Source organism: Nicrophorus vespilloides, unplaced genomic scaffold (assembly GCF_001412225.1).
Source record: "Nicrophorus vespilloides isolate i.1.1-1 unplaced genomic scaffold, Nicve_v1.0, whole genome shotgun sequence".
Lineage (NCBI taxonomy): Eukaryota > Metazoa > Arthropoda > Insecta > Coleoptera > Silphidae > Nicrophorus > Nicrophorus vespilloides.
In genome coordinates, this window is record NW_017097466.1 from 1 (window position 1) to 13,892 (window position 13,892).

General features: G+C 33.1%; 1 protein-coding gene across 1 annotated transcript; it reads right to left on the reverse strand.

Moving 5' to 3' along the window:
- Window positions 1-7,664: 7,664 nt before the first annotated feature.
- LOC108560188 (asparagine--tRNA ligase, cytoplasmic-like) lies at window positions 7,665-10,026 on the reverse strand. Its single transcript, XM_017917639.1, has 6 exons — window positions 9,829-10,026; window positions 9,429-9,770; window positions 8,981-9,201; window positions 8,734-8,924; window positions 7,985-8,677; window positions 7,665-7,926 (listed from the first exon to the last, which is right to left on the reverse strand). Exons 1-6 carry the CDS (start codon window positions 9,848-9,850, stop codon window positions 7,743-7,745), a joined length of 1,653 nt encoding a protein of 550 aa, XP_017773128.1. The 5' UTR covers window positions 9,851-10,026; the 3' UTR covers window positions 7,665-7,742.
- Between the last annotated feature and the right edge of the window lie 3,866 nt (window positions 10,027-13,892).

The following is a 13,892-nucleotide window of genomic DNA, read 5'->3' on the forward strand; positions in this document are numbered from 1 at the left end:
CCGGGATATTAGGGATATATATCAGAACTTCTCTGGGACAATATGTGCCTACAGTGTTGAAAGGGTTAAAGTCCTCGAATAGTTCAGCTTCAAACAGTCCGGGATATCAAGGGTATGTATCAGAACTTCTCTGGAACAAAATGTGCTTACAGTATTGAAAGGATTAAAGTCCTCGATTAGTCCAGCTTCAAACAGTGTGGGATATCACGGATATATATCAGAACTTCTCTAGAACAATATGTGCCTACAGTGTTGAAAGGGTTAAAGTCCTCGAATAGTCCAGCTTCAAACAGTCCGGGATATCACAGGTATGTATCAAAACTTCTCTGGAACAATATGTGCCTACAGTATTGAAAGGGTTAAACTCCTCGATTAGACCAGCTTCAAACAGTCCGGGATATTACGGGTATATTTCAAAACTTCTCTGGGACAATATGTGCCTACAGTATTGAAATGGTTAAAGTCCTCGATTAGTCCAGCTTCAAACAATCCGAGATATTACGGGTATGTATCAAAACTTCTCTGGAACAATATGTGCCTACAGTATTGAAAGGGTTAAACTCCTCGATTAGTCCAGCTTCAAACAATCCGGGATATTACGGGTATGTATCAAAATTTCTCTGGGACAATATGTGACTACAGTATTGAAAGGGTTATAACTGAAATTAATTGTAAAATTGTAAATTAATATAATAACAAAATTATATAACTAATTATTATAACTAAGTACTAAGTTAATAAAAAAACAAATAAATAAAACTAAGCTGGAATTTGTGAAAAATGTAATTAATAATTCATATTGATAATTAAGAGTTTCCTCTGGATAGAGTAAAACTGTGTATGGCATTGATAAAACTTTCAATTTCATTGTATCGATTTTAATCCTCAATTATGTGAATGAAATTGTGTGATTTCTGTTGTTTTCTTCCCAGTTTTTTTTCTTCCTCTCACTCTTTAGATATGTTCATTATTATGCAATTGCGTGCGTTGCTGTATTGTAATGGCACGAAATGAATCACTGAGTCTTTCGTCTCAGCAAGACTACGGGTTAGAACAATTGAAAAAGCCAAGGTTCCTGCTACAATTAAACTTCGATGCGGAGAGTGTGTCCATTTGTCGGCGTTCCGTTGTTCTTCCATCAGCAGCAACAGCAGCAAAGGACGGGGGGCGTTGGAGGAAATGAAAATCCGCGTGTGAAGCCCGGTAAAACCTTGAAAGTGGTAGAGGCCAAAAGCCGTCTCCGAAACCCTCAATTCAAAGTCCATCATCGGGGTCCGGCCTGAGGGCGATCCGAAGAAAAAAAGGGCCAACTCTCATCTCTTCCTCTCCGTCTCATCGCTCCACATCTCCGTCTTTTCACTCGATTTCAATGCGTGTCTCCGTCTCTTCGTTGCTCGTTTCCGTCTCTTCACTCTTTCGCCGACTTATTTCGCTTTTTTCTCTCCCAAATCACATCACACCTCTCTGTTATTTGTTTCTACTTAGGCGGTGTCACCGACAACATCGACCGTTTATACTTAAGCTTTAATGGACGCAAAAAAAAGCTGTACCGTAACAAGGAACAACAACACGTATATTATGTAACGCAGCCGGGCAGATGAAGGAGAAGAAGAAGTGATTTGTTGTGACTCTCTGTCTCTCGTTCCTCCTTCATCTCCATTATTTTATATATATTTTTTCTTGGTAGATCTTGTTAAAGAAACATTCTTTGCGGCGTGTCGTCCGCCTAATTGCCGTTCGTTGAACAACACCTCTAATAATACAAGGGTTGAAGGCACGATCTGAATATGCGGTGTAAAAAAGTCCAGTTTCTTTTGGGTCGAAAACCATCGAATTAAGAGCAGAAATCTCTTAAGTCATCGTCGATGGTAATCGAGTTTGCGCTTTCACGTCACGGCTCCTTTTCCGTAAATCCACCATCCGTCGAATTAAGGCAGGGAGAAATTGATTGGGGTGTTGCCACCCAATTGATCCGAGGGAGCCCATATAATCAGGACAAAATTAATATTTTCGAAGAGAGAGAAAAAAAAACTATGGTCGCCGTGACTAAACAAATACGCAACGCATGCTCGTTATGCAATCATTGTCTCTAATCCATCCCTTAGACCAGTGATTCTCAAAGTGTGGGTCGCGTAAAAAAATTTGGCGGGTCGCAAAAAATTAATGAAAGATCAATCCTGGTTGTTTTTCTACATATACTCATTATTCGGGGGGTCGCAGAAACTTTGTATGTCCAAAAGGCGGTAGCAGAATCTTTTTGTGACCAAAAGGAGGTCGTGGACCAAAAAACTTGATAAACACTGCATATCTAGTGTATTTAGTGAATATTTTTTCTCAAATAAAATACTAATTTAATTAGGCGCTAAATATATTTTAACTTTGATGGATGGATTCAAGACTAGTTTTAAAGACCTTTAATATTTTTAAGTAGAACAAGTATTATCTATCTAAATACTCAAAAGCAAACCATTTCCTCACGTTTCCAAACAGGTTTATGAATTATCATAGTAAAATGTCACTGACTTATCTGTGATTTCTTCATTCAAATAATTCAATAATGCTGGTTTATTATTTTTAACAAATCTATGTCGATTATTGAAGCAAAAATGATGAAATATCCTTCAGAGTTACTTTATATCATATTCTTGTCTATAGCTTCAACCGTTGATTAGTTTTTAGTAATGGATTCATGCTTCATTAACAACCAGTTACGCTTATAAAAATTATAATTGAAATTTCTTTTTGGTCAATTATGAATTATTTGGCACAATGTAAATAGAATCGCAATATTAAAGTAAAACACAGTAAGCATGATATTATGACGTAGACCTAGTCTTTATAATCTATTGCAACATTAATCACTGACATTTCATTACCATTCAGTGTACTTTTCTAATGGTCTACATATGGGCAATGTTTTATACTAAATGTGATGCATTCTGTATACTTCCACGACCTCGTGTAAATTTATTAATCCGAACTGTAATATATGAAAGAGCAGACTCACCATGAACTCCACCTAACTTGACTTTTATTTCCTTTTTTGTTTCATTCTTCTTAAAGAGAAATATTATGTCAAATCGTTTGACTGATGACTTATTTCACAATATAATAAAGCACATTTGTTGCAACGCCAGCGTTAAGTTTGTTCTCAAAACTTTCAGCAAATTGAAAACAAAAAATCGCTTTGACTTACACAGATTTTTATCGACATTAGCTCTTTAATTGTAGTTGTTTTTCTTTATTAATACTTGTTTTCTAAGTAAATATAATCAAGTTTCAAACTGTATGTTTTACTATATAGAAATATTTCTTAATTGTTTTGTCGCGCGTCCCAACATAGACCCAATTACTAAGAGTATTTCACCAATTCCTCGCTTTGATATAATTTGACAGCTGTCATTTCGCGACCCATAGGTTAAGGTGTATTCATCAAGTATCGTCGATATTGCTATTTACGCATCTGAAGACGTGCCTACAGAAGTTACTTCGATGATAAAATTATATAACAGTTCCTTGGCTTTCCTGTTGCACAGAAAATGACAATTTAATTGACTCGAAAATTGGTCTCACGTAACAAACGACGAGCAGAAAAATGCCCACTTCTCGGGAGAATCCCTTCGTCGTTCCGTGTTCCATGCGCGAAGGACAATCGAATCCTTCCACTCGCATTCTTTTATCTCCGCTGCACTCAGGATCTCCTCGACCACCAAAACAAAAATATTGTTTCTGTTCTACTTCTTATTATTATATATTTCGTACCAGCCACGACCGCTTGTCAATTGTAATAGTTTACTTAAGGCAATCTTTTCGGTTTTCGAGCTAATAGTCCACCCGTGTCCACAAAGCAGAAGAGCCGAGACACGCAACGCAATTGCTCGCCTCCAGTTCCAAACTTGACGTTCCGATCATTAAACAAAACTTATTATATTGACACCGCATTCATGTCGCCTTTTCCACAATGCATTTTTGAAATAAGAAGAAAAAAGAGATGAAGAAGATGAGCCTAAATACGAAGAGAAAGAGAGAGGAAAAAAAATCGACTACAACTGGACCACCGCAAAATTTGCATCCAAAGAACAGCAGAAGAAAAAAAATGGAGACAGCGACAAACGCACGCAAACTATTTGTAATTATTTACACAGAAATGTGACAAAAAAACACACCCAAATATGTAGCACAATTTTTTTATGTTATTTTCCATGACATATTGCAATTATATCTTGCTGCAAGTTGCACCAAAAAAATAATGATTACAATTTGCGTTTTAGGTAATATTTTTATAAAACAAAATATTATAAATCTTACAAATAAATTGACTGAGAATTGGAATTAAAATATATATTTTTATAAAATGTACCAGAACTTATTTAGACAATATTTGGGTCTAATGTCTATAAAATACAGTAACTTTAAGTTAAAAGGTTTATTGTAAAATAATGTTACAAAATATTTACATATTCATTTCTGAACATCATAATTCAATAATATTGAATAACAATAAACCTTATGACCAATGCACTACATTGACGTCTTTCGTTGACATAAGATGACAGCTGTCACCCATTTCTTTATCAAAGTGAGAAACTGGTAAATACTCATTGCAATAGGGTTAAGAAATTCTGATTTTAATAACTTTTCTATCTATTTTTTCAGTGATAAGTGTCTCATATTGAAAATAAAGGTTGTTGAAAAATTATAACATCTTAAACAGTAGTTTAAATACTTTTTATACCGTTAAAAACGGTAATAATTATATACAATAACATTAAAAAATATTATAAACTATAAGTCTTAATACATACTCAAACAATACCAATGATTTTTCCTGTAATTGTATTTAATTTGGACCTAAATAAAAATTGTTTTATTTAATTTCCTACTTGCTTGGATTTCTTAATCTCAGTATGATGTAACTAAATTATAACATCGCAATATGTTGCTTCTTTTTGTATGATTTTATTACAATTTTTAAACGATTTTTACATGGAATTGTTACAATAAAAACAATTATACGCACAAGCAATTCCAATGCTCAATGCGTGTATGTATGTTACGTGCGTTATATAACAAACAGTCGTAGAGAAAGTGCTCCTTGCAAATATCAATTAAATCGAATTGATATATATATATACACACAAATATCGTAATAAATCATAAACAAAAACCGAAAAACTAGGTCAATTTATCGAAATAATTGTATATATTTTTTTTGTAAATACAAAGATTATTTGTATATTTACAAAGTTATACAACCAGAGTAGCAACTGCAGCGTCTACATTGAAGTAGCTTAAGTCACTGTTTATAACGCTCATTCGCAGAGGGCGCTCAAGTGTCTATATACCGGGTGATCTTGTAAGAGACCTTACCAAAATCCAGGACAGTAACGTAATATTTCTAACTACTAAGAATCCACTTACGTTTCTAAAGGCTATTCGGCTATGGTCGCCTGTATCACGAAAATCTGATACGAAAGGTCGTTGGTTCAATACCGAAAAATCAACAAAAATTTGTGGTGGCTGTTAAACCAGAAAGGAGAGATTTATATCAATAAATAAATTGATATAAATCTCTTTTTATAAAAAAAGGCTATTCGGAACCCTAATTGTTTGAATACCAAAACTCTTTTTCTAATTTGTATTAATCTGTTTAAGTCGAATAACAACGTAAAATCAAACAATATATTGTTGGAGTACAATATTTTTAACTTAATTTGTTTGGAAACCAAAACCGCTATAAGAAGAAAATACATATAATATTAACAACAATATTTATCTATCAACCTTAAAATATACATAATTAATAGATAAAATATTAATGAAAAATTAACTTTACTTTACCTATGAGTAAGAGGGAGTAACCTACATTCTTTTGCCTTGTATTTCTATTTGCTTAATGGATAATTTCAAATGTTTAATGGTAGAGTTCTTATATGAGTACCACATAATATTTCATGATAAAATAATAACAAATTTAGGTCAAATTTAGTTAACAAAATAACATAATAAAACTAATTAAATAAAAACTAAATTGTTTCATAGCCCGTATTTCTTTTCGGTGGCAATCGCAAGCCCGACAACCGAAAGACCGTCTATTGAAATCCCGACTATATCGAAAATGTCTACAATAACATTTTTAAATTATTCTGGTGTGTAGACTTTTAAATTGTTATTAATAATAAATAATAACAATTAATAATCTAATTGTATTTATAGATTATTTAATAATGTTCAGGTTTATTATGAATAATTCAACAAGTCGGGATTTTAATACAGTCGGGATTTTGATGTAGTCGGGATTTCGAACGTCGGGATTTTAATAGAGACCGTCTATTCCGACCCATTTCTTTTCTTATACATTTAATTTTTTAGTTTCGACTTATTTGCTCTATTCAATATTAAGTATTACTACTTGTTTTTTTATTCATTTGAAAACTTTTATATTGAATTATCATTTATTTTAAAGTTATTAATACACACTAAATTTTACGATTGAAATCGAAAGACGAATTAACTTAAAATACTAGTTTTTTTAATTTTACTATTAAAGAATTATCATTAATTAACTTACTATGAAAAATAATCAATTTTTAATCACAGTAGTAAAATGTAAAGCCAATAATATTAAGTTCATCTATATTTTACGAAATGAATACAGGAAGGGGATATAAAGTTTTTTTTTATAATTACTCTTTTTTTTGTTTTGCAGAGAATCAACGTTAGTTTACTTCTAGAAAATAAACTAATAGCTGATTGAATATATACAGTTCTTCGAAAAAATTTAAAATCAATCGACAATGATTACTTGTGAGTAACCAGAGCTCTTCGATCTGCAATTGAAGTTTCAAATGAGGCACATTCTAGTTGGGAATAATGTAGCTACATTTAATTTAGACAAACTGACGGACGACGGACAGTGCACAACCGGTGGCAATCGCAATCAAAATTTCAACGTTCGAAATCCTGACGTTTGAAATCCCAACTGTATCGAAATCCCTACGTTCGAAATCCCGACAACCATAATCCCGACTGTATCAAAATCCCGATAAATAGCAACAATTAATAATCTAATTGTATTTGATATTATTTCATAATGTTAAGGATTATTATGAATAATTCAACAAAATCAAATAAATTAATAATAATTTATTGTTATTAAAAATAAAAATGTATAGTATATAGTCGAGATTTTGATACAGTCGGGATTTTGATATAGTCGGGATTATGGTTATCGAGATTTTGATATAGTCGGGATTTCGGTTGTCGGGCTTGCGATAGACCCAGACCCAGAGGCAACGCACTTCCAGAATGACAAATTGGACAAAAATGAAACGCCTAATGTGCTATAAAACTGCAACCTTAAGTAAAAAAAACTGGTACTGGTAAAAAACATAAGGTTTCAGATTCAAAAAAGCGAAAGACAGTAATCACACCAGAAGATAAAGAACCTTTGGAATACAATGCTGTTAGAATCTTTATAACTTTACTTTCTCCCTTGGATAATTCGATTGAATCGGAAGTTTAAGGATGATTGACGTAATGAAGGACACTAATTGGGAGTTAATTTTAATTTTTATAGTGTACATAAATTAAAAAATACAAAAAAATACAATATCAGAGATGGAGAAATTTAGGAGAAAAACATAGGTTTTAGTCTTGTTATATTATTATTTAATAACTTTTTATTACTTTAATAAGCAAGCAGGGTATAATAAATGCATGTGTGTAGTCCACTAATTAAATTAAGGTTTGCAGTGGTTCAAGTAACGTGGATACAAGCAGACTTCACGAATGTGGTAACGGTTAAGCAGCCAGCAGACGAAACGTTCCAATCCAAGTCCGTATCCTCCGTGCGGGCATGAACCGTATTTACGTTGGTCGTTGTACCAGAAATAAGGTTTAGGGTCGATTCCTTCCCTCTCGAAACTGAAACAACAAATCTTATGTAGGCAAGAACACAACCAAAATTATTTTGGTTTCTTACCCTTTCATCAGCTCTTCCAAATCCCAGATCCTCATTGATCCACCAACGATTTCACCCACATTAGGCAACAGAATATCAACACTTTCCGTCAACCTGTTGTCCTCTTTGCATCTGGGCATGTAGAAGGACTTGATGGCCGCTGGGAAGCGACACAGCATAATAGGCTTATTGATCTGATCGGTCATCTTGCGCTCGGGCATCTCCGGGATGTCCTCGCCGAACTCGTAGAAGGTACCGTCCTCCTTGGTGATGTTGTGCTCTTTCAGATACTTGATAGCATCCGTGTAGTCCATGCGCATGAAGGGCCTTTCCGGCACCTTGAAGTCAGGGTTCAATTCGTATACGAGATGACCCCATGGCGATTTTAAGACGCGATCAACGACATCGCAGATCAGATCCTCGAGACGATCCAAGAGATCATCGAACGAGATGAATGGACATTCAGCTTCAACGTGCGTATATTCAGCTAAATGTCTCCTCGTCCTGCTCTGTTCGGCCCTGAAGCTCTCGGCGATGCAGAAAACGTCTCCCATGGAAGCAAGACAAGTTTCCAAGTACAATTGGGAACTTTGCGTGAGGTAAGCTTCCTCACCGAAGTAGTCAAGTTTGAACAGAGTGGATCCGCCTTCGACTTGGGTTTGCACTATGGACGGTGGTGTAACTTCGCAATAACCGCGAGCCATGTAATGGTCCCTAAAAAAATACATCGTCAGCATTTCTAGTACAATGAGAAATAATTGAAGCAATACCTGAATGCTTGTAACAAAACTGATCTCATCCTGAGGACTTTCGAGGTGTTTTCACCGCGAATCATGATGTGCCTGTTCTCGGCTTGAACGTCTGGAAGAGCTTCCTCGTTGAGGATAGCATCTGCGCCGCCCGGTGGAGCCAAACCAACCAACTCCCAGTAGTCCACGTGCATTTCATGACCACCAGGTGCCTGAAATTTAACAAATTCAATGATTTATCGAACGTTTACTATTAGCGTAACATTACGTTTTTGCCTTCCGGGACTTCTTTGATGAAACCGAAGAGTTTCACTGAAGATTCAGTGGACAAGACGACTGCGTTGTAAGTCTGGCAAAGCAAATCATTGAGGACGCACTGCAAAAATCCTGTACCGTCCCTCAATGTGATGAACATCAAGTTTTTACCTTGACGACGAAGCCTATGCACCCATCCATACATTGTCACTCTCTGTCCTCTGTGTTCCTTTCCTGTTAACAAAATTTACATATTATATATTTTTTTGTTTACATTCTCTTTTCTCTCATCTCAAATATTTATGAATGTAACTCTTCAATTCTGTAATTTATTTATTACCAACAAATGGTAACAATTCTTATTTCACTGTTATTAATAATCATTTAAAAAGTCAAAATATTTGAAGATCATCCTAAACTTAAAATTCTTATAAGATTATTTATTATACAAAAACACTCACCATCACTAATTTTAATCTTCTTTGCCTTGGGCAAAGATTCATCTTCTGTAATGATGATCTTTTTGGCATCCTCCAGGTTCTTGCTCCTCTTCTCCTCATCCTCCTTTTCCTTCTTCTGCTTATCCTCAGACTTGGATTTCTCTCTGACAAAGAACTTCGTAATTTTCTTCAGCTGAGACTTGGAGGCTGGCTCATACTTGACACCTTCGTTGCCATCGACGTAAATCACCGGGAAGGGTTCGGCACCGGCTTTGTGCATAGCCTTCAGTATGGTCTTGAATGGTTTTCCCTCTGAGCCATCTCCGCTCTCGTCGTTACCGTTCTTCTCGGAAGTGTAAATGCCTATTTTGGTAATAACTTATTAAATAGAAAATCGATACGTATTTCATATGAAATTCACCGTTCTGTTGATCACCGGACATTTTCGTGTGTTTGTTCACTTGCTAAAACCAACTTTAAATCAGTTTGTCAAACTGATGCAATATGTTAATATAACTATGCAATAAATGCAATCTGATGAAATCACTGGAAACGTTGCAATTGGTTGCAATATGACAATGTGGAATCTGTATGGTTAGAACATGCGGCAAATTGCATATATATGCTCACACGATTATTTTGAAGCGACCTCTAGGAATTGAATCTTGATTGAAGAAGTTTAGTTCCTTGATGATCAAACTATTATTATCAATATAACAATTTAATAAAATAACAATAGTCTACAATATATCTTTACAGATCTTTAATCTTTGAAGATCAATGATCATTCATTATGGGAAACTACTTCAAATGTTAGTTTAGTTGCATACCATATAGTTTGCTTACAACCTTCAATAAAACACGATTATTTAATCTTATGATAGATTGAGAGCTTTACTCCATCATAATCTTATTTAATGATATTAAAGATATTGTTTCTTATTTATAATGTACATTAACAGATAATTGTACTTTGAATGCAATTCATATTCGTCACAAGATTGTTAAATCCAACGCATACATACATTGCATATAAATTATTGAATCTACATCATTTATTACAACATTCTTTTATCATAGTTTTCATCCATAATGTGATATTCTCGTAATAACCTCGTATAAGTCTAACTTTAAAGATCTGATTTTTGCTTAATATGATAAGTATTCAAATTCGAAATTATTCATTAACTACCATAATATATACAATTTACATTACAATCAAGTCAATTATGTATAAGAAATTATTTTCCGCCGTGTATGGTCGCCTGTATCACGAAAATCTGATAGGAAAGGTCGTTGGTTCGATTCCCAAAAACCAACAAAAAAATGTGGGGGCCGATAAAAACCTGAAAGGGGTAGAAATAGGGTCAAATAGGGCTCTTTTATTTAAAAATAAAATTATTTACTTTTATTGCTTTCTTCTAGGGTTCTGTTAGATGTTTAATGGTTAAAATAATGAGTTAACAAAACATTCAACAAATATTAAGAAAAAGAAATTTTTCTGTATTTTTTCTTTCGTCATATAAAGAGAGTTTTATTGAAAAATTGTTAGAAACTATTTGATAATCTAATAATTTTATTATAACACCTTTTTCTGTACATACTTGAAAATTTATTGATAAGTATTCGAACATTACATGTAATTCCCAGAAAAGATTTCAATAATTAAAATAACCCAAGTTACTATTGCAAGCAATATGAATCAATATATTAGTCATCAATTAGCCAATTCATATAAGAATTTTACATCACTTTCTCTCGCTGAATACTCTCAAAATATTTGTTTGCAAATATTTCTCTGCAAAAATGGTGCCAACCTGTAGTCTAGAGGTAGATAACGAAAATAAATGGAAACAATGTTTGAAAAACTACAAAATAAATCAAATTGTTTAGAAAATATTAAATAAAGTTGGCTTTGAAATTGAATAATGTCTCCATTTTGTGACAAATTGTTTCTAATAACTACTGTCATTATAAAAAAAACAAGTTTGGATTATTAATCAATTTAATAAATTAAAAATAAAATCTAAACTAGATGAAACTTATTGAGATTATAAAAGGTATATTATTTCTACATTAGATTGTTAAAAAGTAATAATTTCTCATCAATATTATGATGTATTGTTATAGAATTTGCGTTGCATTATTACGTGATTTTTGAAGAAACATGGATTGATCATACTTGATCCTGAAAAATAGTCAAAGGCTGTGAAGAATACTAATCATGGACGGATGGATGTTTGTTTAGAATTGTCGTGGTATAATTTTCAACGATTGCTTAGGAAATGAAAGAAGATTTATAGGTCAGTAATAAATATTTTTTAATGACAAAATCTCAGTCGAAAATCCTATATTTGATAATGTAACTGTTACATAAAAAAAACAAACTGATAATAAATATTTAGTTTTAACAACTTTAAATAGATCATTTAGGGAATTTTTATAATACTTAATTCACCAGGAATTTGGAAGATCTTAGAAACCGTTAGCTTAAATGTTTTTCTAATATTAAATATTTTATAAAAGAAGACATTTTAAGAAAAACAATAATGATTTGCATAAAAACTATTGTGTTTGCTCTTCTTCTCCTCAAACACGTCTTAAGTAGTTCGCCAAAATCATTATAGGTTTGAAAATTTTGAAAGAAACTAAATTTTAATTCAGAAAATAAAATAAATTCTAAAAAAATAGTACACGAAACCTATTTTGTGCGGCTTATTTTTAAAATCCTCGATTAGTCTGGGATATTGGCGAAACCGATTACCTGAACTATACGAGGTATTGCAGTTATATGAGATAATCGCTTCTCAGCCTTCATGGCTAAGATTAAAGTGTTATAACGTGCTAGTGCTATAACTATATAACGAAGTTTTAATTGCGATTATCATAAAGTACAAGAAGTATGAGTTATGTGTAAATTATATAATTATGTAAATGAACTTTATCAATTAATTTAATGAATAACTTAATGATTGATTTTTTTTAAGTACATTAGTACTTAAGTAAAATATACATTTCATATTTTATTACTCTTAATTATATGATAGCATCATGAAAGATCTGTTACGAAATTGAACTGATGACATAAAATCCATATGTATCCCGGATACGAGCATGTATCAAAAAAAAACCGGTGGCGAACGAAATTTCGATTACGAAAGTACCGACGAAATTGCGACGAAACAACAATGAACAGCCGATTTTCCAAAGTCCACCTCAGTGACTGACCATTTCTCCGTGTAAACGACGATCTCTTGCGTCATTCCGGTGCAACCGAATTCTTTGCATGCATAATCCTCGCATTGCTTTCCTTCTTCCATCCTCCGGAATTTCTATCCGTGCTGATTTCATCTTAATTAGCTTGATACATGCATTGATAATTAATGAAATTAAGGAAAGTTGTCGGGGTCAATTTAAAGCCGGAGTATTCAATATATACTCACACAAATATATTGATATAGTGTGTGTGTGTGTAAATGGCAAACACAGACACAGAGACACGCATATCAGCAATACTTAGGTATGTATGGGTATGTATGTATATCGAGAGCCGGCGGTAACTTTCACTCCCTAACGAGTTGCTTTTTATTATGTGCGCGTATGCGCCTTTCCTTTTTATTTGATCTTTTTTCTCCTTGTCGAAATATTTACTTCCTGCAGACGTCGAAGAGTCTCGCCGGCATCGAACGAGCACGTCGAGCCGACCAGCAGTTCTGTTGGTCCGCAACATCATCGACGTTGCGTAACGAGACCATCATGTAACAGCATCTTTCTTTCTTCTGCTCCTCATCATCGACATGTGCATCTGTGCACGCATATACAGCACGTACCACCTTACATTTACAATCGGTTCTTTCATCAATGACACAGTTTCATCAATTATTTAAGCTTATCTGATGTTCAAGAACAATTGTGGTAACAGTAAAAATTCACTTTACAAGTAGCAATAATTTCTAATTTATCTCTGAAAATGACACTACTTAACTATAATAAACTTTCTTTGATGTGCTTAATTTTATAAGGGATTGAATGACACCGGGCCTAACGAATTTACGCAAGTTTGCATTATTTATATTTTTTTTATTGATGGAACGAGGCCCTAGGCTGCAACCCTTGAAGACCATGTCTAAATTAGCCCTTAAAAATTATTGTCTGTTTACAGTAAATATAATTACGTTTTTTCTATATTTACAAAATATAATAATAATATTTATTTGTTACAATGCAACCGACATAATTCTTTCCGCCCTACAAAACATATTTTAAAGGAATTTTTATATTCTTTTATAATTTCATAGTTTTAATAGAAATGTAATATATTTACTTTTCTATTATTTCTTCTACTTTCCAATTTTGTGCCAATTCATTATTCTGTTATTCATGCCTTTAAGTGGTTTTTAATTAACGTAATTTTCTAAAAATCGTCACATAAATTTGCGTATTTTTAATTTAGAAAAAAAAGAAGACATTTAAAAAAAAAAAATT

Excerpts from the sequence above, each read along its gene's own strand:
- LOC108560188 (XM_017917639.1), bottom strand. The coding sequence starts at position 9,850 with ATGTCCGGTGATCAACAGAACG. Across the intron at positions 9,771-9,828 it reads GTCCGGTGATCAACAGAACG|GCATTTACACTTCCGAGAAG; the intron begins GTGAATTTCATA and ends TTACCAAAATAG. Across the intron at positions 8,678-8,733 it reads GTTTTGTTACAAGCATTCAG|GGACCATTACATGGCTCGCG; the intron begins GTATTGCTTCAA and ends GTATTTTTTTAG.